Source organism: Amblyomma mixtum, chromosome 8 (genome assembly GCF_055824585.1).
Source record: "Amblyomma mixtum isolate Tamu chromosome 8, ASM5582458v1, whole genome shotgun sequence".
Taxonomy (NCBI): Eukaryota; Metazoa; Arthropoda; class Arachnida; order Ixodida; family Ixodidae; genus Amblyomma; species Amblyomma mixtum.
The window spans coordinates 79,439,336-79,465,078 of record NC_143019.1 but is presented as its reverse complement, the minus strand read 5'-3'; the positions used below and the strand labels follow the sequence as shown (position 1 = coordinate 79,465,078).

Genomic DNA, 25,743 nt, shown 5'->3' with positions numbered 1-25,743 from the left:
AAGCTGTGACGCAGAAATTTGGTGTGTTTTGGGGCATCGAAGTTTTGCTAATGCAGATACTCGTTCAAGCGTTAGCAGAGCTACTTGAGGGTCTGCCTCAGCTGCTTCCTCAGCAGACACATGTGGGACTGGCAACGACAGCAAAACGACCCTTTCTAACGCTCTGCTAAAGAGATAGAGGCGTATCGTGTGGTTACCGAAGCACCTAAACACTCCGAGCAGCGCAAACCGCACACAGCGCTCAGCTGCCCGACATGAAGATGCTGGTTCTTTGGCTAAGCCTGGCCATTTTATCTGGCTTCCTTGGAAGCAGCTCCGGACAAGGAAATGGGTGCGTTTTATTTCGCGCGTTTTCTGTTGGAAAACCTGGTACGACGTATTCGTTTTGACTGCGTTATTCATGTTCAATTTTTCTTTTCGCGGTGGCCAGTTTACGTGAATAAGAAGCAGATAAGTTCCTTTCCGGTCTCTATTGAACAAAATATTCAAACGTTGCAGATATTTTGTTGTGTAAGTTCTTTTGCAGTTCAGCCTAATGGTTGCTTATCCGGGTCATGTGCATAAGGAGTGAACGTTCTCCGTGCAGTGCCATTTTCAGTAAGAAAAAGAAATTTAACGTGTAGATAGGAACCAGACATACATCCTTACGGGTGAACACCACTCAAGAAACAGGGCAATTTTTTTCAGATTGTCCAAAGATTTTCTCACGGCGTTCATTATCAGTTTGCTGTGAATAAACATAACGAAAGTGCGTAAACAGACAGGCGAATATCAAAGGAAACATGAATCTCTGTCGCAAGAATCACTTCTTCATAAAGTACTCACGTGTAAACACATATTCCTTGCAATAGTATATTTAGGCGGACTAGCCAACAGTTATAAGGAGCTGCCCTATCTTGGTCTATGCCAGACCAAGACAGGCTCTTTACCGATGTTTTTCTCTAAAGTTAGCTATTTTAGATGATTGACTTAACAATATGCTCTGTAGGGGTGCGTTTATTAGGCGTCCTCAAGAGACGTATCCGCCGTGCAGGATCTGGCAGCGTAGACGGGCGTAGCCAGCACCAAGAGAGCGGGGGCAACTTCGTCGTCGTCAGGCTCAGCGTAGAGTCGGCGCATGGCGTAATGGAACCTGTCACAGTTGGCACACTATAGTTTCCCCCGGGTGAAAAGGAGCCAGCCTGGCGTCTTAAGGGGAAGGAAGAACAGAGGGGTCGTAGTACGGCTTCAGTCGGTTGACGTGGACGGTTTCGCGGCCACAGCGACGCAAGTCCGCAGCGGGTGCAACGGGCTCAACAATATAATTGACCGGGGAGGTTTGCTGGAGAACCCGGTAGGGACCATGATACCGATGCAGCAGTTTCCACGAAAGGCCGGGAGTTGTGGTAGGCTCCACAGAGCCACACAAGGGAGTCGGCAGGGTAGGTGGTAGAGGCCGCAGAAGTGTCGTGGTCATGTTTTTGCTGCCACTGGGTCTGTGTGGTAAACGAGCGAGCAAGCTGACGGCATTCTTCGGCGTACCTGGCAGCGTCGGAGAGTGGCGTGGACTCGGAAATGTCGGGCCGGTAGCGAAGAAGAATATCCATCGTGCAGGGGGGCTCGCGGGCGTACAGAAGAAAAAAGGGAGAGAATCCGGTGGTGGCTTGTGTCGCAGTGTTATATGCGTAGGTGACGAAGGGAAGAACTTGGCCCCAGTTGGAGTGGTTGGCGTCGACGTACATGGACAGCGCGTCACTGAGGGTTCGGTTGAAACGCTCGGTCAGGCCGTTGGTCTGAGGGTGGTAAGACGAAGCGGTTCGATGGATAGTGCGGCATTCCTTGAGGAGCGCCTGAAGAATACGCGTCTACGGTCGCTGAGCAGTTCTTGAGGAGCACCATGGCGAAGAATCAGGTTCTTTAGAAGAAAGGAAGCCACGTCGCGGGCAGACGCAGATGGTAGTGGAGACGTTTCAGCCTAACGTGTGAGATGATCCACGGCCACGATAATCCAGCGGTGACCAGCGGGAGTGGGAGGGAGGGGGCCGTAGAGGTCTATGCCAACGCGGTCAAACGGGCGGGCAGGGCAGGGTAACGGCTGCAGTGGAGCAGGCGAGGTGTGAGGCGGACATTTACGCCGTTGACAGGATGGGCAAGATCGCACAAAGTGGCGAACAAAGCGGTACATGCCACGCCAGTAGAATCGGAGACGCAGACGCGTGTAGGTTTTCAACACGCCGCCGTGGGCACACTGTGGGTCCGCATGAAAAGCGGCGCAAATGTCGGTGCGTAGAGGGCGGGGGATCACTAGGAGCCATTTGCGTCCGTCGAACAGGTAATTGCGACGATAGAAGAGACCGTCCCGAATAGAAAAGTGACGGGCTTGACGTAAGAGAGAACGGCACGAATTATCAGTCGTAGGACTCGAAAGGAAGTTAATAAAAGTGGCGATCCAAGGGTCTTTCTGCTGCGCGGTTGACATGTCGGCAGTGGCAAGCGAGGACAAGTCATAAGCAGACACAGGAGCAGGCGATGAAGCACTAGGAAGCGGCGAGCGGTAAAGAGCGTCCGCGTCATTATGCTTGAGGCCGGAGCGGTAAATGACATGAATGTCATACTCCTGCAATCGCAGAGCCCAGCGAGCTAGGCGGCCTGACGGGTCTTTGAGAGAGGCCAGCCAGCACAGGGCATGGTGGTCGGTTACTATACAGAACGGGCGACCGTAGACATAGGGACGAAATTTTCCAATGGCCCAAAGGATGGCCAAACATTCTCGTTCGGTAACAGAATAGTTGGCCTCCGCTTTGCTCAAGGTCCGACTGGCGTAGGCGACCACATATTCACGGAAGCCAGGTTTGCGTTGGGTGAGAACGGCACCCAGTCCAATACCGCTGGCGTCAGTGTGGATCTCAGTAGGCGCAGTCGGGTCAAAGTGGCGCAGGATAGGAGGCGAAACCAAAAGGCGGCGCAAGGTGTCGAAGGCGTCATCGCAAGCAGGCGTCCAAGCGGAGAGGCTGGAGCTGCCTGCGAGTAGCTGGGTCAGAGGAGCGATGGTCGAGGCGAAATTCAAGATGAAGCGACGGAAGTACGAGCAAAGGCCAACGAAGCTACGGAGCTGCTTCGGTGAGGTGGGCTTCGGAAATTCGGCAACTGCACGAAGTTTGGCGAGGTCCGGAAGAATGCCGTCTTTAGAGACTACATCTCCTAAAATGGTGAGTTGTCGGGCAGCAAAGCGGCACTTTTTCAAATTCATCTGGAGCCCAGCGTCAGTAAGACAAGTCAGAACGCGCTCCAGGCGGGTGAGATGAGAAGAAAAGTCCTCAGAAAAGACGACGATGTCATCGAGATAGCAAAGACAACTCTCCCACTCGCGTCCACTAAGGATAGTGTCCATCAGGCGTTCGAAAGTTGCCGGGGCGTTGCAAAGGCCAAATGGCATGACGTTGAACTCATATAAGCCGCCAGGTGTTATCAAGGCAGTTTTTGAGCGATCAGTGTCAGCCATGGGCACCTGCCAGTAACCTTACCTCAAATCCAGCGAGGAGAAATACTCAGCTCCCTGCAAGCAGTCCATCGATTCGTGGCAGGGGATAGACGTCCTTGCGTGTGATGTTGGACCGGCGGTAATCAACACAGAACCTGATGGAACCATCTTTCTTTTTTACCAACACAACAGGAGACGCCCAGGGATTGTGAGAGGGCTGTATGACACCCCGACGGAGCATGTCGTCCACGTGATTAGAAATGACGCAGCGTTCAGAAGCCGAGACACGATAGGGGCGCTGGCGAAGAGGGGCGTGTGTACCGGTGTCGATGGTGTGCGCAACGACAGACGTACGGCCCAAGGCAGTCTGAGGAAGATCGAAAGAAGACCTGAAGCGCTGGAGGAGGGCGACGAATTGATCACGTAGCGCGGGTGGAAGGTCAGCGTCAATGGCACGGTGGAAGACGTCGGAGGGCGGTGGATCATTCTTAACATCACAAGAGCTGAGCACATCGACATGGAAGGAAGCGGTGGTATCAAGAATAGGGTAGGGAAGGCAGGAATCAAGTTCTTCAATACGCCCGAGGCATTCACCTCGGAGCACTGCTGACGGGCACGAAGATGGGTTCGAGACGTAAATTGCACTTTGTCCATAGTCGATCGGCAGAACAGCAAAGAGAAGCAGGGATGGCGGCAAGCGGTTTCAGAAGGCGTGAAGAAAACAGTTGAATGAGTGACGCCGGCACAGGAGAGGGGTACGAGGGCAGCAGAAAACGGAGGAATGTCGGTATCAGTCGCGACTACAAGTTTGGTAGACTGCATAGGTACGTCGCAAAAGGGAGCGTCACACAGCGGAGAAAAGGCGATTTCAGCTCGAGCGCAGTCAATAACGGCACGATTGGTCGAAAGGAAGTCACATCCCAGGATGATGTCGTGTGAACAGTGAGACAGCACAATAAACTCGATGGTGTACAAAACATCTTGAATGAGGACACGGGCCGTACATGCGGCTGAGGGATGAATGCGCTGTGATGAGGCGGTGCGAAGCGAAAAGTCAGAAAGTGGGGTAGTCACTTTGCGGAGTCGGCGGCAGAGAGCTTCACTTATAACAGATACTGCAGCGCCCGTGTCGACGAGGGCGAGAACCTTGGCACCTTCCACGAACACTACGATTACATTAGCGGGACGGCACGGAGGACTTGAGTTCGAAACAAGCGCAGTTCTTGCCCCCGGAACTGCGGCTGTTAGTTTCCCTAAAGTGTGGAGCTAGAACGTCGCAGCATCGGAGAAGGGGAACGGCGTCTAGGGGAAGGCGATCGGCGAGTGGTGTAAATTTGGCGATCAGGGGAAACAAAGGGGGGACCAGGTGGCCTTCTCGGCGAGGACAGTTCGGCATCGTACGGGTAGGAGCGCAGATCAGGTCGAGAAGGCAGAAGGCGCTGGCGGCAAAGCCACGCGACATGGCAGGGCAGACCACAGGCGTAACAGATGGGTCGGTTGTCCGCAGTACGCCAGGGATTCGTAGGATGTGGGCGAACTCTTGAGAACGGAGCTTGAGACAGGGGCTCAGACGGCGGCGGAGGACGGAAAGAAGGGGCGGCCTGGTAGGAATCGGGTGCCGGCGTATGTCGTGGCCTGGCCACTGCTTGGGCGTACGTCAGGGGTGCTGTCACAGGCGGGAGCACAGGGCTTGACGGTAGCAGATCAGCGTCTTGGTCTTGCACGACACGGCGAATGGTAGGAGCCAAAGACGGGGTCGAGTCAGGAACTTGGCGGGCGGGGTCTTGAAAATTTGATATGAGGGACAGCTGGCGAGCGACCTCTTCACGAACGAAGGCTTTGATTTGGTTGAGAAGAGGGGAGTCCTCAGGAGTAGTACCGCCCAGGGCCAGTGTAGAGAGGGCCTCGTCGCAGACACCAGCACGCCGTGTAGAAGCGCGCTGCTTGCGGAGCTCGTCGTAGCTCTGGCAAAGCTTAATAACCTCACTGACGGTGGTAGGATTTTTCGCGAGGAGCATGTGAAATGCGCCGTCAGCGATGCCTTTGAGGATTTGGTGAATCTTGTCCGCTTCTGGCATGGCGGCGTTGACACGTTTGCAGAGGTCAACGATGTCCTCAATGTAACTTGCGAAGGTCTCGTCGGTGTGTTGAGCGCGGTCCCGTAAGCGCTATTCGGCACGGAGCTTGCGCACCGCAGGGCGGCCGAACACTTCCGCAAAACTCTTCATAAATACGGGCCAAGTGGGTAGGTCCGCCTCATGGTTTCGAAATCAGAGGTTCGCCACGTCCGTGAGATAAAAGATGACGTTACTCAGCTTGATAGTGTCATCCCACTTGTTGTAGCTGCTCACTCGCTCATACGATGACAAGCAGTCGTCAACATCTTGGTCGGCAGTGCCACTGAAGAGGGCAGCGTCAAGCTGCCGGATAGCGCCAGAACAAATGACGGTGGTTGAACTGGCCGCCGGTGTTGGGGCAGTCTCATCTGGCATGGTTGACACAGGCGGCAGCGTACGGCTCCGGAGTTCCAGGTTGGTAGGGGACGAACCGAGCACCTCCACCAATTGTAGGGGTGCGTTTATTAGGCGCCGTGCAGGATCTGGCAGCTAGACGGGCGTAGCCAGCCCCAAGAGAGCGGGGGCAACTTCGTCGTCGTCAGGCTGAGCGTAGAGTCGGCGCATGGCGGTAGCGGAACCTGTCACAGTTGGCACACTACAGCTCCTTTAAATTAATTGCGCCTGCGAAGCATGAATTTTAATCTTTAGACGTGAATGCGTTTTGTCACGGGCAGCTATGTATATATTTTATCGGATGTTGGAAACAGGTAAACAATGTTTTATTTCATTTCAAAATTTATTTCATTTCTAGTTTACTCTGCTCCGTATGGATTTAAGAAACCGTTTTATTCTGGTACTATAATTACGGAAAAAATATAATCACTAAAGTCTAACTATGCTATCAATTAGAGACTTCTTTCTGAGTTTATATGCTACATGTTACACAAATCAAAATTTTAAATAATTCCAAGCTTAGTTAGACCGGCGACAAACACTATTTAACGCCTTTGGCAAACACGACTTTAGGCCTCCTGAGGGGTGATAAATGAAACACAAAGCAGCGTTAACAAATTGGTATGTATGTTACGTATTAGGACGAAAGATGAATACGCAGACATAGTTTGGGCGCCACACATTTTAAAGCTGAAAAGGTAGCGGCGTGCAGTGAAATTTATTTTGAAATAAATTACGAAGTACTGGCTGTGCGTCAGATAGGATGGCAGCCGATTAAATACAGCGCTCCTATATGAGGTGCAAAATTTCTCAAAAAATCTTTACTTAATCTCTGATTGATGGCGAATTAGGAACATCACCAGAGGCTTGCGTTATGCAGGAAGTAACTGGGAATACCCACAAGTATAATATATCTTGGGCCTATACGTTGCACAGTGAAATGAAATTAAATACCGATATTTCCCGCTATTACGCAATCGAACTGGTGCTTGCAAATGAAAATTTTGTAAATCTCTCCCCGACATTATATAATAGTCGCTTCCTCTTCATGCCCGTGTTACTCTGCTTATTCGCAGTTTTAAAGAGGAACCATCTACGGTAGCTCCCCTATTTGAATTGTTACTCGAATTGTTTCTCGGCGTTGAGAATATTATCCGTTCCTAATCTTTTACCCAGCCATCTGGGATCTTAAGAGATCTCTAGTGCAATGTCCATAAATAACTGAAATTTAAAATTAGTACCTTCGTTAGGATACAAGCGCCGCAGTACGGAGCATTATATACCAATGTTACAAAATATCTCCCTAGCAATGTGGAAGTACAGCATGGAAGTTGGAATGCAATTGTCGAAATTCCCCATATCTGTATCTTTACAGAAATTTTGTTGCGAGAGAACGCTCCCAAACAATCTCCGTGCCACTGGTGAACCACAAAAATGTGAGTAGTTATCTGTTGTAACACCAGCCAGCAGCTTCGTACCTAAACGTTTTGCGCAAACTCTTTGCCATCTTCTAATCTCAGAGGCGTTTGATCGCCTCGCAAAAATGCCTAGTTCCGTTAAGAGATGATTATCATATCTACGCACTCTCAGAAAGGGAGCCTCCACGGACGCATATTATTCAGACTGGTCAGCCCATGCAAAATGTCTCATATTGGAAACAAAAGAAAGGCGCTAAAGCACCCTTGCTTTGGAAAAAATATATATACATGTACAGGCGCGGACAAAAGTAAAAGGAGCACACAACTGTCTTCGAATATTTTTCACGCGTTACCTAATTGAAATTTCAAGCAGTGGTGCGCGCATGCTGGTAGCGGAGGTTGGTGGGCTTTGTAGTAGACAAACAACGCTTCTTCATTACCAATAGAGAAAGCGTGATTCCACTTGGAAATCATTAGCGTGCTCCGTTTACTTATGGCCGCGCCTGTACTAGGGGCCTTTCTTACCGTACAGGGAAAACTACGTAAAATATTTTCCTTTCGCGAAGCTTTTAGCCTCTGCGCTTCGAAACCCTAGAATCAGTAGGTATAAGGAGATGTGGAATCAGAAACCTAAAAACGGTGCCGTGAATTTTCCCTCCCTACATCATTACGTTGTGATGCCGTAAAGAGGGAGTTTGGTATAAAATAAAGACTTTCGAACTGGTGGGTGAGAATGAACCAAAAGCTCTTGTGAGGGAACCGTGCCTTCGTTTTTAACATAGCGCATAACCCTCGCAAAGTAGATATTATGCTGGCGCCTTCAGAAGCGATGATTCTGTCCTTGGATAATTCTTAAGGTCAATTATGTCAATCGAGTTAAAAAAGAACCTGCACCTTTTCAGAGAGAAATAGCAACACATTTTTAAAAATAAGACTTACCAGAGCAGACAAAACTGATATAATTACAATTTATTTCTCTTTCTACAATTGTTATTTCATATATTTTAATGGTTTTGCAGTACAGACCCACCAGCATCAACTATTTATATGCGCTGAATTGAAAATAATATCATTTCAGGCCGTGGCTTCTAGCAAAGGCTATTCAAACATTTCTGCCATTATTACTGTCAAGCATGTTACCCTTACTACCATTAATACTGCCATTTGAGAGAAGACCTGTTTATTTGGCATGAAGCAACTGAGCAACACCAGTACGTACTACGCTTGGCTGCAGGAAAAAGCTTGCCATAAGCAGTGTTCCCCGACGGCACATGGCCTCGGCGGATAACGGCAAGCAGTGTGTGCACACGGCGCCACAGCAACACCCCGATAGCAGTAAGGCCAAAGCAGTCGCATCAGCGGTTGCCATGTTTAGAAGCGCGTGGCTGCTTGAGCAAAGCTCGGCGGCTGCAGGGGCCGAACCCCTTTAATGTTGACTCCGTGAAATATGGGTTGCCCAGAATATGCTAAAAACATACAAAGCAGCCTGATGGCCATGAAGCTGAGATCGATGAGGACACTAGGCGTGTTGGCAAAGCTTTCAGTAACAGAAGCACGGGAAAACTGACCCGTAAGGCACATGTTCGCAAAGTGAACGGTTTGTTTTCTGGACATTGCCTTATGGAATAATATCAATGGCGTAATTCTGTTTGGTGCTTGAAAAAGTATGATATCGAATGCACCATAGGATTCAAACATCCACGATTGATTTAATAAGATTTCATTATGCTTGTATTGTTATTGAGATCCAGGAGTGGAATTAGACGGGCCAGTTTGTTCATGACTCATATAAATAACCGCGTGACAGACGGGACAACAACAATAGCGAGCGCTCTGGAAAAAGAGACTAGCCATGCTCTGGTTCAGGCTGTCACAGTGAGCTTGATGCAAATAGAAAAATCTTGAAGGGACCACGAAACAGATGAGCTTGATGTAGAAGAAAATAGAACCAAGAGTGGAATTAGCTGGGCAGTTGGTTCATGACACATCAAATAACAGCGCGACAGACGGGACCGTAAGGAAGAGACATAAAACACTAGCGCTCGATTCTTCTGCTTACATAAGCCTCATCGTCACAGGCACATATAGAGCACGGCTACTCTGTTTTTCCACAGCGCTCATGCTTTGTGTCTCTTCCTTATGGTCCGGTCTGCCGCGCTGTTTTTTATATGCGTTGTTTAGAAATCGCGGTTTTCTGCTGGGTACACCTGCGAGGAAGTGCTGGAGGCACCGGTCAGTAGCCCATGCTGTAGTTGTGCTTCTGCTGTCCTCTCCAGGTGACGTACACCACTGTGCTAAAGGTCGGTACGCCCCATCAAGTGTTTAATGTCATCCTCGACACGCTGGGTTCTACTTGGCTTATCGCTTACTATTGCGCCAGAGGCGAGCCTTGCTGTACGTATGTAGAACTTTCTACTTTTTTCCTAATTAAACTTCTAATTTTTTAGCTCCCATTTCCGGCTAACTGGAGCGACCATCGTCTGAAGTGGAAGCAGAGCGCCTCCCCATCCTTAACAGCCTAGAAAAAAAACGTGAAGTCCAACCTGAAAAAGACAGAGAGAAACTTTTTAAAGAAAAGCATAGAATTTAGCCGGCGTTTAAAAATCACTGGCATGCCACTCTGCATGAGAAAGGGAATTTGGGAGACAAAGCGGGGAGGGCAGCACTGCAGGAAAGGTGACATAAAACAAAAAAAATGGAGAAGACGAAATGTGGCCAAAGCTCAAGAACGCACCGAACATTTCAATTCGAATGTGGGGCATAAAAATTTGGCATATTTGTAGCTTAGCTCCGGATACAAAAAGCCAGCGGCGAAATTAGATCACTTTTGCTTCCCGCTACCTTACAAACTCGGATGTTTCCTTTATTTATTTTATGTTTTTGATTTTTATGATTGTCATGACGCATGTGCAGCAGAACAGTAATTGTCGCTATAACTGACGTGTTATGGGTAAAATTATTTCATTACCTGGAAGGATTAAATGCAAGCAGCCTCACTAACCATGTCTTCAACAGGAAGCCTCTCGCGCTGAGGTTTGGATATAGTCGTCAAAACCTTTCATCCATTCGTTCTGCGCCGCCTATGCTTGCTATGGCCGCTAAGATAATACGCAGATTTCAGGAAAGCAAAACAGCAGTAACTCTCCGCCGTCTTAGTGTACAGAGCTCGAAAGCACCATGGGGGATGGGATTAACTGTGCAGTCATTTGCAATAAGACGGTTTTTGACGTCGATGTGGTTTGTAAAATCACCTATGTGCAATGAGAACACACCGGAGGGGGGGGGGGGGGGGGGCAACGGAGCTTTGTACCACACCGTTCAAAACAAGAACAGTACCATAAACGTCGTTATTGTATTGCAAGTACCGGGAGTTGTTGCACAAGAAATCACGATCAAAAAAAGATGTCTATTTGCAAGTAGGGAAGAGAATCGAATGCTCTAGAAAACTTCACGGAAACCAGTTCTCTCTATAATCGGTCATTGATGTTTTGAGTCGTCATGAAGGGTTTACACCAGTTGGGTGACTGCTTATAGGCTGTTTCGGAAGCCGTGCTGATTTCGATGGAGTCGATTGTTTAATCGACGCTGTATCCGCTGGTAACAATTACACGCGACTTCGTCGTGAGCTAGAGCTACAATTAACTTGTTTCCTAGAATACGGATCCCACCTAAATATGGTATGTCAATTACATTGCAACCTTCCCCTCAGGCAGAACGCTGCTTTAGCGGATCGGGTTTAAGAAAATTAAGCAAAGAAACTAGCTTGCTGCTTCTGCATACCACTTCAAAAAGTGTTCGGGATTTCATCTAGACCATTACATGTTCTTTTATTCAAATTCAACAAGAGGAATAATACGCTAGCTTGTAATATCTCTGCTGCACGTAAAACACTTTCCTGACTGTGGCCAGGCGAATAAAGATTCCAAGAACCATAATCTGCGGTGTAAAAAAAAGATTGAAAATACCTTTCACAAGGGTAAGACTTTTTGTCATGTTCCAAAGCAGTCAGAGAGAGTACGTTAGAGTTCCGACTTCAGTAGGACAAGAGCTTTTAGGCGTTTTCGCGATAAAGCTCTGTAATGAAGTTTTCAGGAAAATTAGGATATGTTTGTAGGATTTAACACCCCAAAGCAACTCAGGCTATGAGGGAAGTCGTAGTAGAGGGCTCCGGATCCATTTTGGTGGTACCGTACTTCACTTTTCAACGACAGTTTTGTCAATCTTATTTTAAACTCAGCCTACAGACATAAAGTTTTATTTTACCAAGTCTCTTAATGTTTCGGTCTGCATGGACTATATCACGACACATCTAAGGATTATGTTCTCTTGGTGCCCTTTTAAACCGCGGTACGCAGGTGCATGTACTACGAATGTGAACTCAGCCTGCACCGCATCTCTAGATATGTAGGAGGGGAGAACAACCTGTGATATTTGTAAGCTAGTTCTATCATACGAACAGCGTCATCTGAATAATTGAAGGAGAGCATTGTTTTCGTAGGACCGAACATTCGTACACGATTGGGGAATTGTAGAACTCAGTTATCTTGAGATCATAAAAGCCTTCCGGAGGCTTAATGGCACCAGTATATTCAAGAGATACGAAAAGAGACGTATATCTCGTTGAAAATTGCTTTTAAGTGCGTAGAAAATCATCGTTAGAGGGCGAATATATGCTTTCCTATAAGATAGCTTTGGTAATATATGTTTATAAGTATATACGATTGCCATTACGAAGTAAAACACAAAAGACGAGAAATGTCTGTCACTTCTTGAGATGTAGAAAAGGGTCGCGTGATATGCGTGAAATAGCGGATTTTTATTGTCAACGGCAAGAAAGATAAAAAAAAGAAGCCAAGTTTTCGAGCAGAAGGCAATACTTGTCATGAAAAACGTAGAAAAGGAAGAATTTTGAATATTGTTTCGCGTAAGTGGGAAAAGGAAACAAATGAACAGAGAGCTCTGGCATTCTAGATCCTATCCTCCAATAGAGATTTGCCACTAGGACACTGCTACATTGGCCTTTGTATATTGTGTAGCTTATGAATAAGCCGTTATATCTTTTTCACTCTTACCTCGACGCACGGTAGAAATAGACGTTCAAGTTGAGGCTGTTAATTCGCAGAAAGATTCTTTAGGGCGTCTAGATTTTTGCTTATTAAACCTTTTTTCTTGCATTGCCAAATCGGTCTATTTGGCGCGGGTAGTGTGATCTAAACCTAGACACATTCTTTTCTAGATGGGCACAAGATGTTTCATTGGATGGAATCGACATCGTACAGCACCCAACATGTTCGTGGTTTGGTAGAGTTTGGCAGGTAAATATGTGAGCACAAAAAAACAGCAAACGCAAAGACATTGCGCCTCTTTTGAGGGCTTACAAAATTATGTTCAGATTCACTCCCGCATAACGTCAAATATCGATTGCTGCAATAACTTACAATGCACTTCTAATCATGAATTGGTACTCTGGTTATAATTTGTAGGATGATAGAGGATAAGAAGTTGTGTGAAACTGCTACACAATCCAATGAGGCTGTGCAAAGACCTAAGTGAAAAGCAGAAAGCACTGTCTGGGTGTTATGGTATTGCAGAATGGATACGAAATATATACCTTGCATTGTTAGCAAACACGATGAGAACACAGCGGCGTTCGCCTAACACACAAGAAAAGGCGAAAGGACGCAACGCCTCGAGTTCTTTAATTAGATGAATTTTCGGACGAGTTCACTCATGTCGATGTGAGCCAACTGTTCTCGATACTACGCTAACTCATGTACACAGTTTACCACAAGCTCTAGGAATAGCAGGGAAGCGTTACGTTATTAATAGCGTTCGCAGAGAGAAATAAGTTAAGGATCATAAAAACCTTCTTCTGCAAACGAGAGAACAGGGAGTAGACGTGGAAGAGCCGCAATGGTGACATTGCAAATATAATCGACTTCATACTTTTCGCTGACCCTTGTATTATGCAGGATGTGGAGGTCCTCGAGGGATGCGTCGTTGCTGCCGCACAATTGTAAGGTCTCAAACTAAAGTAGTCTAGACTATGGATTGGAAAAAAATAGTAAAGCGAAAGCCCATTAACGATTAAGCGCTAAGAGGGAAAGTAGAGGTATGCATGCTATCGCTGCAGAACGAATATTCGGCTTTACTGAGAAAGACGATAATGTTCAAACAAAGAACGACAACCTCACAGCATTATAACGGAATGCGATGTGGACGCAAGCGGTAGGATGGCTCGACAGGATGCCGGCGAACTATATCAGCAGACGAAAAATCTTATTGAGAAAAGCCAAAACTTGAAAACGTCTAACTATAATGGCAGAATTCAACTGGCCGAGCTATCAAGGCTAAATAAGAACTACGTATCTGATACCAAGAAGTGCAGCTTGGAGGGAATCAAGCATGCTCTACAGAATGGAGGTAGCCTAAAAGCAGTGAAGACGAAAGTAGGCATCAGTAAAAATCAAATATATGCTTTGAGAGACAATGCGGGCAATGCGAATACCAGTATGGAGAAGATAGTTAAAGAAGCCGAAGACTTCTGCACTAATCTACTTAGTAGCCAATATAATGAAAGCGGTAATAACAGAGGCAGTAGCGCACATCATTGTGATATGCCGCAATTAACGTTAGAGGAAGTCAAAAAGGCCTTGGAAGCAATGCGAAGGTAGAAAGCAGCTGCTGTGCATCATATAACTGCAGATTTGTTGAAGGATGGAGGAGAAATTGTGCGACAAAAAGTAGTCGCCCTGTATATGCAATGCCTTCTGACCTCGAGCGTACCAGAAGCTTGGAAGAACGCTTCCATTATCTTAGTTTATAAAAAAGGAGACGTCAAGGACATGAAGAATTACAGATCGATCTGCCTACTGTCTGTTTGCTACAAAGTACTTAATAACGTAATCGTTAAAAGCATCACGACAACTTTAGGCATTAATCAACCAAGTGATCAGGCAGGCTTTCATAAAGGATACTACTGTATTCACACTACCGATCAGGGGAAAGAAAAACGCTCAAAATATAACCAACCCCTACGTATAGCTCTCTTTGATTACAAGAAAGCATTCACCCAGTCGAAACCAGAACAGTCTTTCACGTATTGAGGAATCAGCGCGTAGAAGAGTCTTCTTTGGAAATACTGAAAGATATCTACAAAGAATGCACAGCTACCACAGTCTGCAATAAAGTCAGCAATATAAAAAAAATTCATGGGGGCCAGGGAGACACAGTCGCAAACAGCGAATCAAGCCAAGAGATAAGAAGCAGCAGAATCACAGTAAGGAAAGAAAAAAGCTATCGCTCCACCATCGGTGCAGCGGAGTTAAACCAATCTCATCTTTTTCGGAGTACTGATCAAACATTCCACACATTGGTATTCAATGGATCCTGGTACGTCCTTGCAGCGGCAACATCACCGGAGTCGAGTCCATGGACACGCAAGAACTAGGAGGCGTGGACATCGGGAAACAGTTTTTCCTTAATGGCAGACGCTTCCATGTGCCGAGCTTCGTAGACTATCCTTTCGACGGTGTTTGCGGACTGCGACTGGGCTCACATTCACCACTGAGAGAAATGGCTCTTTCTGGAGTAATAGGAAAGCCGTGGCTGGGCCTCTACTTCAGCACCAACGAGGATGTTCTCGGGGAAGCCTTGTTCGGTGGTGTCAACAAGCGCTACTATAGGGGCTCACTAGGGTTCGTAGAAGCATTCGGTGATGGCTTCCAGTTTGACATCGACGGGTAAGTAAAATATTCCCGAGCAAAGGTAACTCTTCTTTAAAAGATTTATTCCCGGCCTAACTAAAGTCCCCAAGAAAAACTACGCTTTCTTTCAAGTGAATGCTATGAAAAGGAACAAACTGTTTCACGTGAACCCCGAGACCATTTGCTTAGATGCTAGCGGAATGGTGCCACCTTGAAAATCTCCATCAAAAGCTCTCCTTAATCACAAAACATTTAAAAGTGTTACAAACAAAAAATCCAAGGAATCGAAAAGACAAACTGTTTAAACATTTGATTTTGTGTTTTGTGTCGCGTTGAAACTCTTCTTGGCTTTGTGTTTCAATGTTTAGCTTTATTAGAAACTCGTACTCTAAGCCAAAGTAAATTTCTGATTTTACTTCAACTCACAGCTTAATTTTATCGACATGAGATATGTTTAAACTCCTCGTGATCCTATGAACGTCATAAGAGTAGTATTGTATCAAAATACAATAGACAGAAACCTCCTATTTCTGTATGTTCCTGCAACCTTTGAAATCTCCCGCTCTCACAATACCTGAAAAAATGCGTGTTTCATAGTAAAACGGAAACGAAGTGTGGTAGGGCTTGCTGCCTAAGGTGATAGCAACTCAACGAGATTTAGTATTGGTCTCGATAATTTGCTGAAATTTTTACATCAAATGAGAATTACAAATCCAGGTACCAAGTGGGCACATTAAAGAGAACACTGCCTCCTGAAGACTCCAGGGCTCGGCTGGCTCTGACTGAGCCCTTCTTTGGAGGCCCGGCTGGTGACATTGAAGTAATCAACCATTCTCTTGGCGGGAGAAAGGTGGGAGGCGGGAGGGTAAGTACCACCGGACCAGTGCATGAATGCTAAACCATTATGATAATGAAGTGCACATTAGGATCTAATGCACAGTCTTTGTCAAAAGTTTAGAGCCCAGGGGGTTTGCTTCTAAGCCTCGCAGTGGGACTCCTGAAGCATTCGGGGCAGCCCTACCCATTGGAAGAGGCAGGACTAGAAATCATCTTACCGTCAGGAAATTTGTAGCGCTGGAGATGCATTACGAACCACACAGTGTGGCTCAGAAACAAAATCCCTGGCCTCCAAACTTTGGACAAAGGCTGTACAATAAGTTGTAATATTTTCGCGTGGAGTACAGCATCCTCAATGAAAATAATGCATACAAAACTACAGCAATTTTTTAGACCAAAAAATCAACCACTGGACCACCTACTCGCTCTTACTTTGGTTCAACACAGATTGAAACAACCCCCTTATCAAAGTCTCTTAGCGAGACATTCCAGTGTAATATGTCATTGCATGTGCATATCGACAGCCTTATTAAGAAACTTGCCAAATGTCCAGGTATGCTATAAAGGTATATTTTCTACTGCCCGTTAATATCAACATTTTACTTTACAGCTTTCCAATAATGTAAAATTTTTTCTATTCCCACTTTGCGTGGGTCACGACAATATCTTCAAACACGTACAGATTACAAAAATGCTGAAAAGGACCATCCGCATTATGGCGAATGTACCGTTTTATGATCACAACAAACCCCTTTTTTCATCGAGGAAACCTACGGAAACACCTACGGAACTCTACAGAGCCTTATTAAATTAACGGTATGAAAGAAGACGAAAAAGTCATGATTCCTTTTTGATCGCTCAGCTAACCTGCAATCAAGAAATAAATTTTACCTAACACGAAGCAGCTCCATCTCGCATACGCCATCTCTTACGATCAAATACGGCCCTCAAATGTTTCAAATTGCTTTTTTGAGGACAGGAAATGACACAGTAACTGTCTAACTTATCTCCATGGACACCGGAACCGCGTAGCAAAGGAAGAGATAAAGCAGGAAGTGAAAGAATAAAGGAAGAAAGAGGTGCGGTAGTGGAGGTCTCCGGTATAATTTTGCTTTCAAATTCCTAAATTTCTTAGTTCCTACTGTGAATCTCAAACTGTGGCATCGACCATGATGTGTTGAGAGCCTCCTTATATCAATTGCATGTTCCTGCTCCTTTCATCAGAATTTATGTTAATGTACTGTTCATTTTTTCTATCATTTGTGCCGTTTTCATGCTTGCGGCTTTTCTCTTCAAAAACATTTCTGCCCTAATATATGTCTAGGCAAGCTTGGTTACCTTTTGTTGTTGTCTGTACACTGTTGCGGACGCTGTTTACTGTAGGAAGGGGGCACACTCCTTTGTTAAGACAATCTAAGGCTTTTTGGTGCGCCTCCTAACATCACATGTTAAAATAAAGCCATTTTGTTGGTGCACTAAGTTTAAATAGCAATTCATCGAGCTAGTACTGCTTTCAGATATTCTCGCGAGCTATCCGTTATCATGCATCATGAAGTGAACAGTGCAATATGGGACACACACACACACACAAACAGTGAGACGAAGCGCTCTGTTCATTATCATTCTTCGTCTGACTTTTTGTCTGTCTCGCATTGCGCTTTTCGCTTCAAGATAACCGGCATTGTGCTGGCGCTTTTGCTTTTCCATGCGGCATTACGCCTAAGGCAAGCCACTCAATTCTATAAACCTCTCAACTGAGGGGCAACTTTTTTGTCCTAATGCTGAACTCGCCTATACTGTAACGATGCAGTTAACGCATTTATACTTCCGGAATGAAAAGAAATTGGTAACAATGGAATTTTTATAACTGTCAGGGGAGTGCTATATAATGCGTTATAAATTCCTTTCAACAAAAAAATCTACAGCTTTTACCACAGCCAAAAATCAGCAGGGAGATGAAGCTTACCAGGTATATCTGCAGCTGCTCTGAGCGGCAGGCTAAGAAAATGTTCGCGGTATGCATTGCTCTTGGGGGAAAGCGTGCGGAAATTTTGAGCAGAAAATATATTTGTGAGAGAGAGCTTCAGCGTAAAAGTGTCCATTTAGGATGACTTATTGGCAGTTCCACTGAATATGTCAGAGATAGTGGTCATGCCGAAAACTGAACCGCGACCAGTACGGCTCTTCACCATGAACAACAGAATAATACGAGGTCTGATAAAAACGTATTCGACCTTTGGCCGAAGAAAAAAAAAACTGGCATAACTGGAGCGTCGGAAACTTAATCACGTTCAAAGTAGTCTCCTTGGGACTCCACACACTTCTCGCAGCGGTGCTGCCATTGTTGGAAATATTTCGAAAAAGCCCCTTTCGGAAAGGAGTTCAGCACAGCTGTCGTTGCAGCCATAATGTCCTCCCTTGTCTTAAATCGCGCTCCTTTCAATGGCTTCTTGACTTTGGGAAACAGCCAGAAGTCGCAGGAGGCCATATCAGGAGAGTAAGGAGTCTGCTGAACTACAGGAGTCTGCTTTTTCGCCAAAAAAGTCTTAATCAAGTGCGAGGAATGTGCAGGGGCATGGACGTGATGGATGCGCCAATTTCCTGCTGACCTCAGCTCCGGTCTCTTGCGCCGCATAGCATGACGTAGGCGACGGAGGACATCCCTGTAGTGCTCTTTGGTCATTGTTTGACCTTGTGGAGTGCGTACTCGTGGTGTGCCAGACAGCGGGAGTCAAAGAAAGCAGTCAGCATGACTTTGACGTTGTTCCGCATTTTGCAGGCCTTCTGTGGTGTTGGTGACGTGGGATGCTTCCACGGTGACGACTGGGATTTGTTTTCCGGGTCGTACCCGTAAACCCAAGTCTCGTCACCAGTGATTATGGTGTTGATGATATCGGGGTCACTGTTTGTAGAATCCAGCATGTCCTGTGAGACTAACACGAAGCTGCTTCTGCTCCATCGTGAGCAGCTTCGGCACGAATTTCGCCGCCACTCTCTCCATGGCCAAATCTCCACCTCTTCCGCAATTTCTCGGATAGTCACGTGACGGTCCCGCATCACCACAACGTTCACTTCGGCAATGACCTGGTCATTTCGGCATGTTGATGGACGACCGGAGTGTGGCTCGCTCTCCGCCGATGTGAGGCCATCTTTAAACCAGTTGTACCACTGCTTAATCTGTGTGCTGCTCATAGCATCGTCACCGAAAGCCGTCTGAATATTCCGAATGATTTACACTTGGTTGTCGCCCAATTTCTGGGAAAATTTGATGCAGTAGCGCTCCTCCTGACGCTCCGCGATTTTCTTTGCAATAAAAAACCGACGAGAGCACTGCGCACTGCCTCACTCAAACGCTGCGTCCCAACGACTGACGCCATTTTCAGGCGGGAAAAAATTCGTGCCTGCGCACGAAGGTTCAAGGTCGGCTTATGCTAGCGCGCTTTTTTCATATTCATCGAGTGTTCGCAAAAAAAAAAATAGTCGGATACTTTTCTAACATACCTTGTATTTTCAATATGTTCTTGTCGCGACTGACAGAAGGAAGATAAAATTGCACGGGTCTGCCTACTAAATCTAGCTGAGCCACAACCGCTACCCTGCGCAGATAGAGGAGAGTTTAAAGATATAGGAGGAAAGAGTGTAGGACGCGCGTCGCAACAGCCACGTCCACCGCAGTGACGACGCGGCTGTAACGGATGCCCAGGGCCCGCTCCCTTATCGAGATCCGCTTCCTTGCACTAAGCAAATGCAAGCAGCCCGTAAACATTTGTAAAGACGCAGTAAATCAATATGGATTATGAAAAGAAACGAAACTCCATGCAGATAGAGAGCTAGCATTTACACTTTCGAGCGAAGTTGAAAAGACGGCTTCCGTGCATTCACGCTGACAATCTTTATATATAATTTTATCACCTTCTGCTTAATGGGCTTCTACATCTGGATTTATAGGCACAACAGTATATATCAGGTTTTCACAGGAAACACCCCATGTTTTTTCAATGCGTTGGCACTAAGGCTACCACTCCAACCAAAACCCGATTCATGAAGCAAATTTCAGCTTTCACCTTTGGAGCGCCGACTAAGGATAAGCGGAGGAAAACAGTCACGATAAGGAGGGGCCAATCAGAGGCGCGAGCTATACGTGACGTCGCAGGTAGTGCACCCAATCAGAGAGCGCTCGCGTCACAGGGGGCGTTACAGATGGCGTCACATGTTGGTCTGCCGTAGCTGGCGCACGGGGGTTTAAGATCCTAAAGCGACTCAGGATATGAGCGACGTCGCAGTGAAGGACTTCATAAATCCCCATCGCCTAGTGTTCTTTAAACATGCACTTGCCCCTACATTGCACACTGCAAGGGCAGCTAGCATTCTGTCTCCACCTAAATGCGACCACCATGGCCGAGACCACATAAAGGGAGAACTACTGTAGAATAGCATCAATAAAAACAAGTAATACTCTAACTGCAAGACAGATAATATACCACAAATAAAAGTAATGATGCTTTAACCGCACTGGCTTTAGAAGGAAATCTCGGCTCACTTCGCATTCGCAGCTAGGCGTGTTTGAACACGTTCGGCCGTGCCTCTGCTTCTCGTGTTAGCATAGCGGCTAACCAGGGGCCGTTCGAATTGTCTGAGGAAGAGTATTGTCGGGCTGGACGACGAGAAGAGCAGCGAATATGATATTGGAAGCGGAAACAAAAAAATTGGCAGTGGCTTAGCTCTGGTTAAGCCCGGATATACAAGAGAAAAGCTGCAGTTATGCTTTGGTTGACGTCATGGCTGTCGCAGTTCGCGCACATTGCACTGGGAGCACCAGGGTAACGGTGCAGGCAAGCGCGTTATATAGCCCTCCTTCCGCATGCGTAGTAACTGTGGTAAACACGCGGCTGCAAGTAGCGTCATACGAGGAAACCGAGCGCGCACCGGTGCACACTCCGTAAACACGCGCAGAGCGCGCGCACGACGGCGAAGGTCGACCGGCGGAGCCGCGCTCGGCGGCGGCTCCGCCGACCACGTGCGCCTCTCCAGTGACGTAGCGCGGTGAACTCGCGCATGCGTCGCTGTGGCTAAAATTGATCCCGGTGTTGACTAGCCTAGTGAAGCTTCTCGCTTCAAAATGATGCTAAAGTGCTCATTTACGTTAAACCTGTCTTACCATGCCAGATCGACTGTCAGATTTTTAAAGGGCATTTCGTGCCCTTTCATGCCTTAAGCCTGTTTCACATGCAAGCGAATATGCTAGCGAATCCTGCCGCCGCGACGGAAAAACCTGTTTTGAGTCGTCGCTGCGACGAGCGGCGTGGTTTCAACAAGTTGGAAATTTTCGCTGCGTCGCGCCGCTCAATCGCTCAGTCGCTTGCATGTGAACCAGCCTTTAGATGCGGTGTGAGAATCGCGCGAAGTAACTTAGCAATGCCCGTGAACCGCTGGCACCTTGCTGGAACCACGATGGCTGGAACGGTACCGTGGCCAGCGGTGTATGTCCATACTCCACGACACCCTTTTCTGGAAATGCTGCGGCAGCCATAACAGGAAACATGCCCAATCTTCCTAGGCCGCCAGACAATACTACCAGCTTGCACTTATTAATTTTAGCCTCACCAAAATATATGTGATCAATCACCGTTATTTAAGGCATATTTCAAACACAACTTCTAAGATTCATCAGTGTAATTGAAAGACAAACAGTTTTCTTCGCTAAAACAAATTTGCTAGGCATACCTAGTTACTGTCGTTTTTACATAGATGGCGCCAGCTGCCCCAACCACAGATTGCTGGTCACGCGCAGCACTGCGCAAGATGGTCAGTCGCACAGTCTTACGTCGGAACTGTTTGGCGGAATTGCCGTCACGGACACGCCACCCCTGGAGTTTTACCTTCAATACCTTAAACATTTGTTAACGAGTGTAGTAAAACATGTGTCTGTTGTGCCAAAACTCTAAAACTTTTCTTTATCCTTCGCCTGAAGAAGACAGGGAATTAGCGCCGAATAACTGTTTTTTTTTTGTTCTAATGCGAAAGCACTGTGTCCTCTTGGTACAAAAGCAGGAGTCCGTCGCCTTCCTTCGGCCGAAATTCCGCACTGACGTGAACGTGCTCTCGCATGACGTCAGCAATGGACCGTGAGATAATACATCAAAGAAGAAAAATGAATCATCTTCGATAGGTGCGGGGAATTGAACCAAGCACCTTCAGATTGTGAGGGCAGCACGCAGCCCTTAGGACCCGAAAACCGGGTTAATTCTTGGCGAGTAAAGGTAAACCTGTCTATGAACGTCCTTACGTCTGTATGGTAATCAGGACGTGTGTCATTAAAAAGAAAATAATCTTTAATGAATGAGCCAACAGAGCTTACGATCAGGCGCTACTTTCGCATTCAAAGCACGTAAGTAATATTAAGAGCCCTTGGCAGTTTTTCTGATCCGTTTCTTTAGTTGCCTTAATGATCCCGTCAAAAATCACAACACATCCTTCAAAAAACATATGTTACAATTTCAGGCCAATGGCAGCCAATGTATGAATTTCTTGCTGTTTTCTGAGAAAGATCTTTTATGAACTGTATTGTTCACGCTTTGTGCACTTTTTTTTCTATGCCGCCATGCAGTACGAAGTTGACTGCGACGTCGATGAACTCATGATTTTGATTATTGGGCCCAAGTATTTCCCTTTTGGGCCCGGAGACTACGTAATCAAGGTACGCCGCTAGCCCGTTCTGTGGCACCGTAAAGTTTGCATAAGAGCCTCTCTATGATAGTCTTAGTGGCTGTCACACGGCCACTTTCAAGCGCAATCGAGCTCGATCCTGCTTGACTCGATGCCGGCCCCTCAAGAGTGCTTGAGGTTCCAAGCACAATCGAAAGCACTTTCGCTCTCACGAAGCTATAAAAATAAAGACTAGTTAACAAAGCAAAACTACAACTGTTGTTGTTGTAATTGATTAAAATGCAAGACAGAACATTTTCAGACACTATGCCTGCTTATATGCAAACATATTTATATATAATCTCGACACCACGCTCCAAGCTTCGCCGTCAATGTAAACAACAAAGATGGCCTCCTCCTGCTCGTCGACGCACAAACTGTGGAGCGTGCGCGAGACAGCCGCTCTCATCGACTGCTGAAAAGACCGCCTGATAATTTGCGGCGCCAGAAGAGAAACGCCGTAGTCTACGCAAAAATCGCGGAGGCGTTGCGGACCCTCGGGTTCCATCGCAAAACAACAGAGGTACAGAGGTGCGTCGCACGTCTGGCTGCGGATTTGGCTGCCGCTGCTCCCGACTGCACAGTGTTGCCGGACATCACCTTGTTATGGCTGTTGGAGGAACATTTGGCGCCACCTAGCACACATGAGGGAATCTTCTCGAGGAGCATTGAAAATGCCCGTGTAGCACCGGATGTTTCAAGCGTGCTCGAAAATCTCGATGCAGATCGAGTTCAATGAGCATTGAAAGTGACCGTGTGACAGGGGTATTAGTGAAGTGAAAAACCAGTGACTCTCAACGAAACACAAGCTCCAGTACGCACAAGTGTTGGACTGAGACAGTTCGCATCTAAACACCGCTTTATACTTCCACAATGGCCGACTAGACAGTACGCGCCAAAAACAGATAAATTGCTTAAAACTATCATCCACAGAACAGACTACAGCGCGAAAAAATGAAGATTTAGTTGCGAACTTATAGTAATAAATAGCATATTTAAGAAGTTAGCCTATTCACAGACATACTAATTCCGGTATAATTCTCATCGAGACATTATATTCAATTCAACCTTTATACATGGAACACACGCTATCGCTGTCGCGCTCTTTCCGATCGGGTGTTCCTTATACTAGTCACTAAATATATTTGGCTACGCAATTCGTTACAGATTTGTGGCATTCGCTCTGTTTTTCAGGAGGAGGAGCCATCAGGCACAAAATGTTACAGTGGTTTCGTTGAAGCTGGCGAGATGCACAATGCGACCTGGCACTTGGGGCATGTCTTCCTCAGACGCGCCTACTCCGTCCTCGAGGCTCCCCTGGATCCGTCTGGGCGAGGACGAGTGGGCTTAGCGATCGCACGTTCGCCCAAGTGAAGTACATTCTGGATTATGGAAGCAGCTTTGGTTCTTGAAGCTTAACGTCATTGCTGAATAAATTGTCAACAGTTGCAAGTTGCGCGTCCACAGGAGCGGCCTGTGACTGTTCACTATTGGTAGCAAACAGTCACGCCGTACCAAGATTATGACGGGAATGCGAAGTTTTCCTCTGGTATTCTCTGCAGCGGATAAATTAGAGCGAATGTACGTCGGTGAATGAGATGCTTTAAAAAAGCCAATTTGCGCTGAAAAGAAATCTAGTAGTGTGTGGCCCGCATTGTCGGTATAGTGCATAGGATTCCAACTTTAGTGGAAAACTGTGCTTTCACCCTGGCATTGAAGTGGAGAAAAGCAGCTTCCATCACTATTTAACAACAATTCGAGTTCTCACTGCTGCAGGTCATTCGGCTGAACAGCTCTGTTGCACAAGCGATCTAGTTTTCAGCAGGACGTGAGGCCTAGAAATTCTTAGAACACGGTCCGTGGACTAAAACTTCGAGCTTTGTGAAATATTTGTTCTTCGCAACTTCGAAACCTTGTGTACAAATTACAGCATTGTAGAAAAAGATCTTAGATCCTCATGCTTGCTAGATAAATTGAATTAGTGCCTTTACTCTGATTTTTATCCAGCCTTCATTTTATACCTTCTGTCAACCTTTAACGTGTGTTTGACATCTTCAAATTTCTGATGCCTTGAGACGCCTGAAGTTTATGCGATTACCAAACTGTTGAATAACTTATGGACATCTTTCCGCTTAGCTGTCGGGATATTAGGCGCAAGCACAAAATATCTTTGCATGTTGAAGGCCCGGGTGCATTAATTGTAACTTGACTATCTGCACAATCGACTGGGTTGGCCATTTATGAGGGGTACCTAAATTATGCCTACATAAACCCTGCACAACACTGACGCCAACTGAGAACTCCAGGAAGCCGCACGGCATGGCTTTCTGGACAGCAAAATATTTCAAGACTGGATATTCGGGCTAGTTGGAGTATCATATTTATGCACAGCGCGCGACGTGGACGAGAGAACTGTGTCTGTCCTCTTCCTTCTCGTCGTGCCTTGCGCATTGCATAAACAAAATATCACTATTTATGACCCCGCAGTGTTTTCCCGAACTTCCTTGGATGTATGTGACAGTTTGTAAAGTTAACTAACCCCCACTGGCTTTGTATGGCCTCACTGTAAAATGTCTTCATAATCTGATCTGAAACGACTCTTTCCACTCGCTATAGTCGCGAGAAGCAAAACACAGGGCGCTGTGCCTAACTGCCGAGGACGGGTTGGCCTTTGAAGCTAACCTTCTAGACGACCCCGAGAAAGTCATCGTCGGTTGCTTGTCCTCCACAGCCTGTCGGCTATCTATGTGAGTGGTTCTCGAGTATTCCGAGAGCATGGCGAGATACTTCACTTCAGGGACATAGCAACACTGAATGTTTTGGCTGTCACTCTGTAAGCGGGTGAGGCAAGTTAATTCTTGTGCTTTAGCGCCTCTTCATAAGTTAACGTCACTTTATAGATGAGAGAAATGCATTCCCAGGATGTGGGATAATCCAAAAAGGAGGAGACGCTTGTGACAGAAGCCTGCGTGAAATGCCTCTCATTTTTCTGCTAGACGCCACTTAGGACTGACTGCTCCGCGGTGCTGAAATATAGTAGGCTGCTCGTGAGTGCGAAGAAAGAAACGGATGTAGGGACAGGCAAAAGGCTGCGAAGGTTTATTATG

General features: G+C 46.6%; 1 protein-coding gene across 1 annotated transcript; it reads left to right on the top strand.

Annotated features, from left to right (window-relative positions):
• The first annotated feature begins 254 nt into the window (after positions 1–254).
• LOC149333147 (lysosomal aspartic protease-like) lies at positions 255–24,010 on the top strand. The gene is made up of 8 exons (XM_089557660.1): positions 255–331; positions 7,346–7,406; positions 9,665–9,782; positions 12,625–12,703; positions 14,795–15,130; positions 15,812–15,959; positions 22,539–22,628; positions 23,831–24,010. Exons 1-8 carry the CDS (start codon positions 255–257, stop codon positions 24,008–24,010), a joined length of 1,089 nt encoding a protein of 362 aa, XP_089413786.1.
• The last annotated feature ends 1,733 nt before the right edge of the window (positions 24,011–25,743 follow it).

Coding starts and splice junctions, on each gene's coding strand:
- LOC149333147 (XM_089557660.1), top strand. CDS start 255: ATGAAGATGCTGGTTCTTTGGCTAAGCCTGGCCATTTTATCTGGCTTC. Junction 15,960..22,538: donor GAAAGGTGGGAGGCGGGAGG/GTAAGTACCACC, acceptor GCCGCCATGCAG/TACGAAGTTGACTGCGACGT. Junction 22,629..23,830: donor CCGGAGACTACGTAATCAAG/GTACGCCGCTAG, acceptor TCTGTTTTTCAG/GAGGAGGAGCCATCAGGCAC.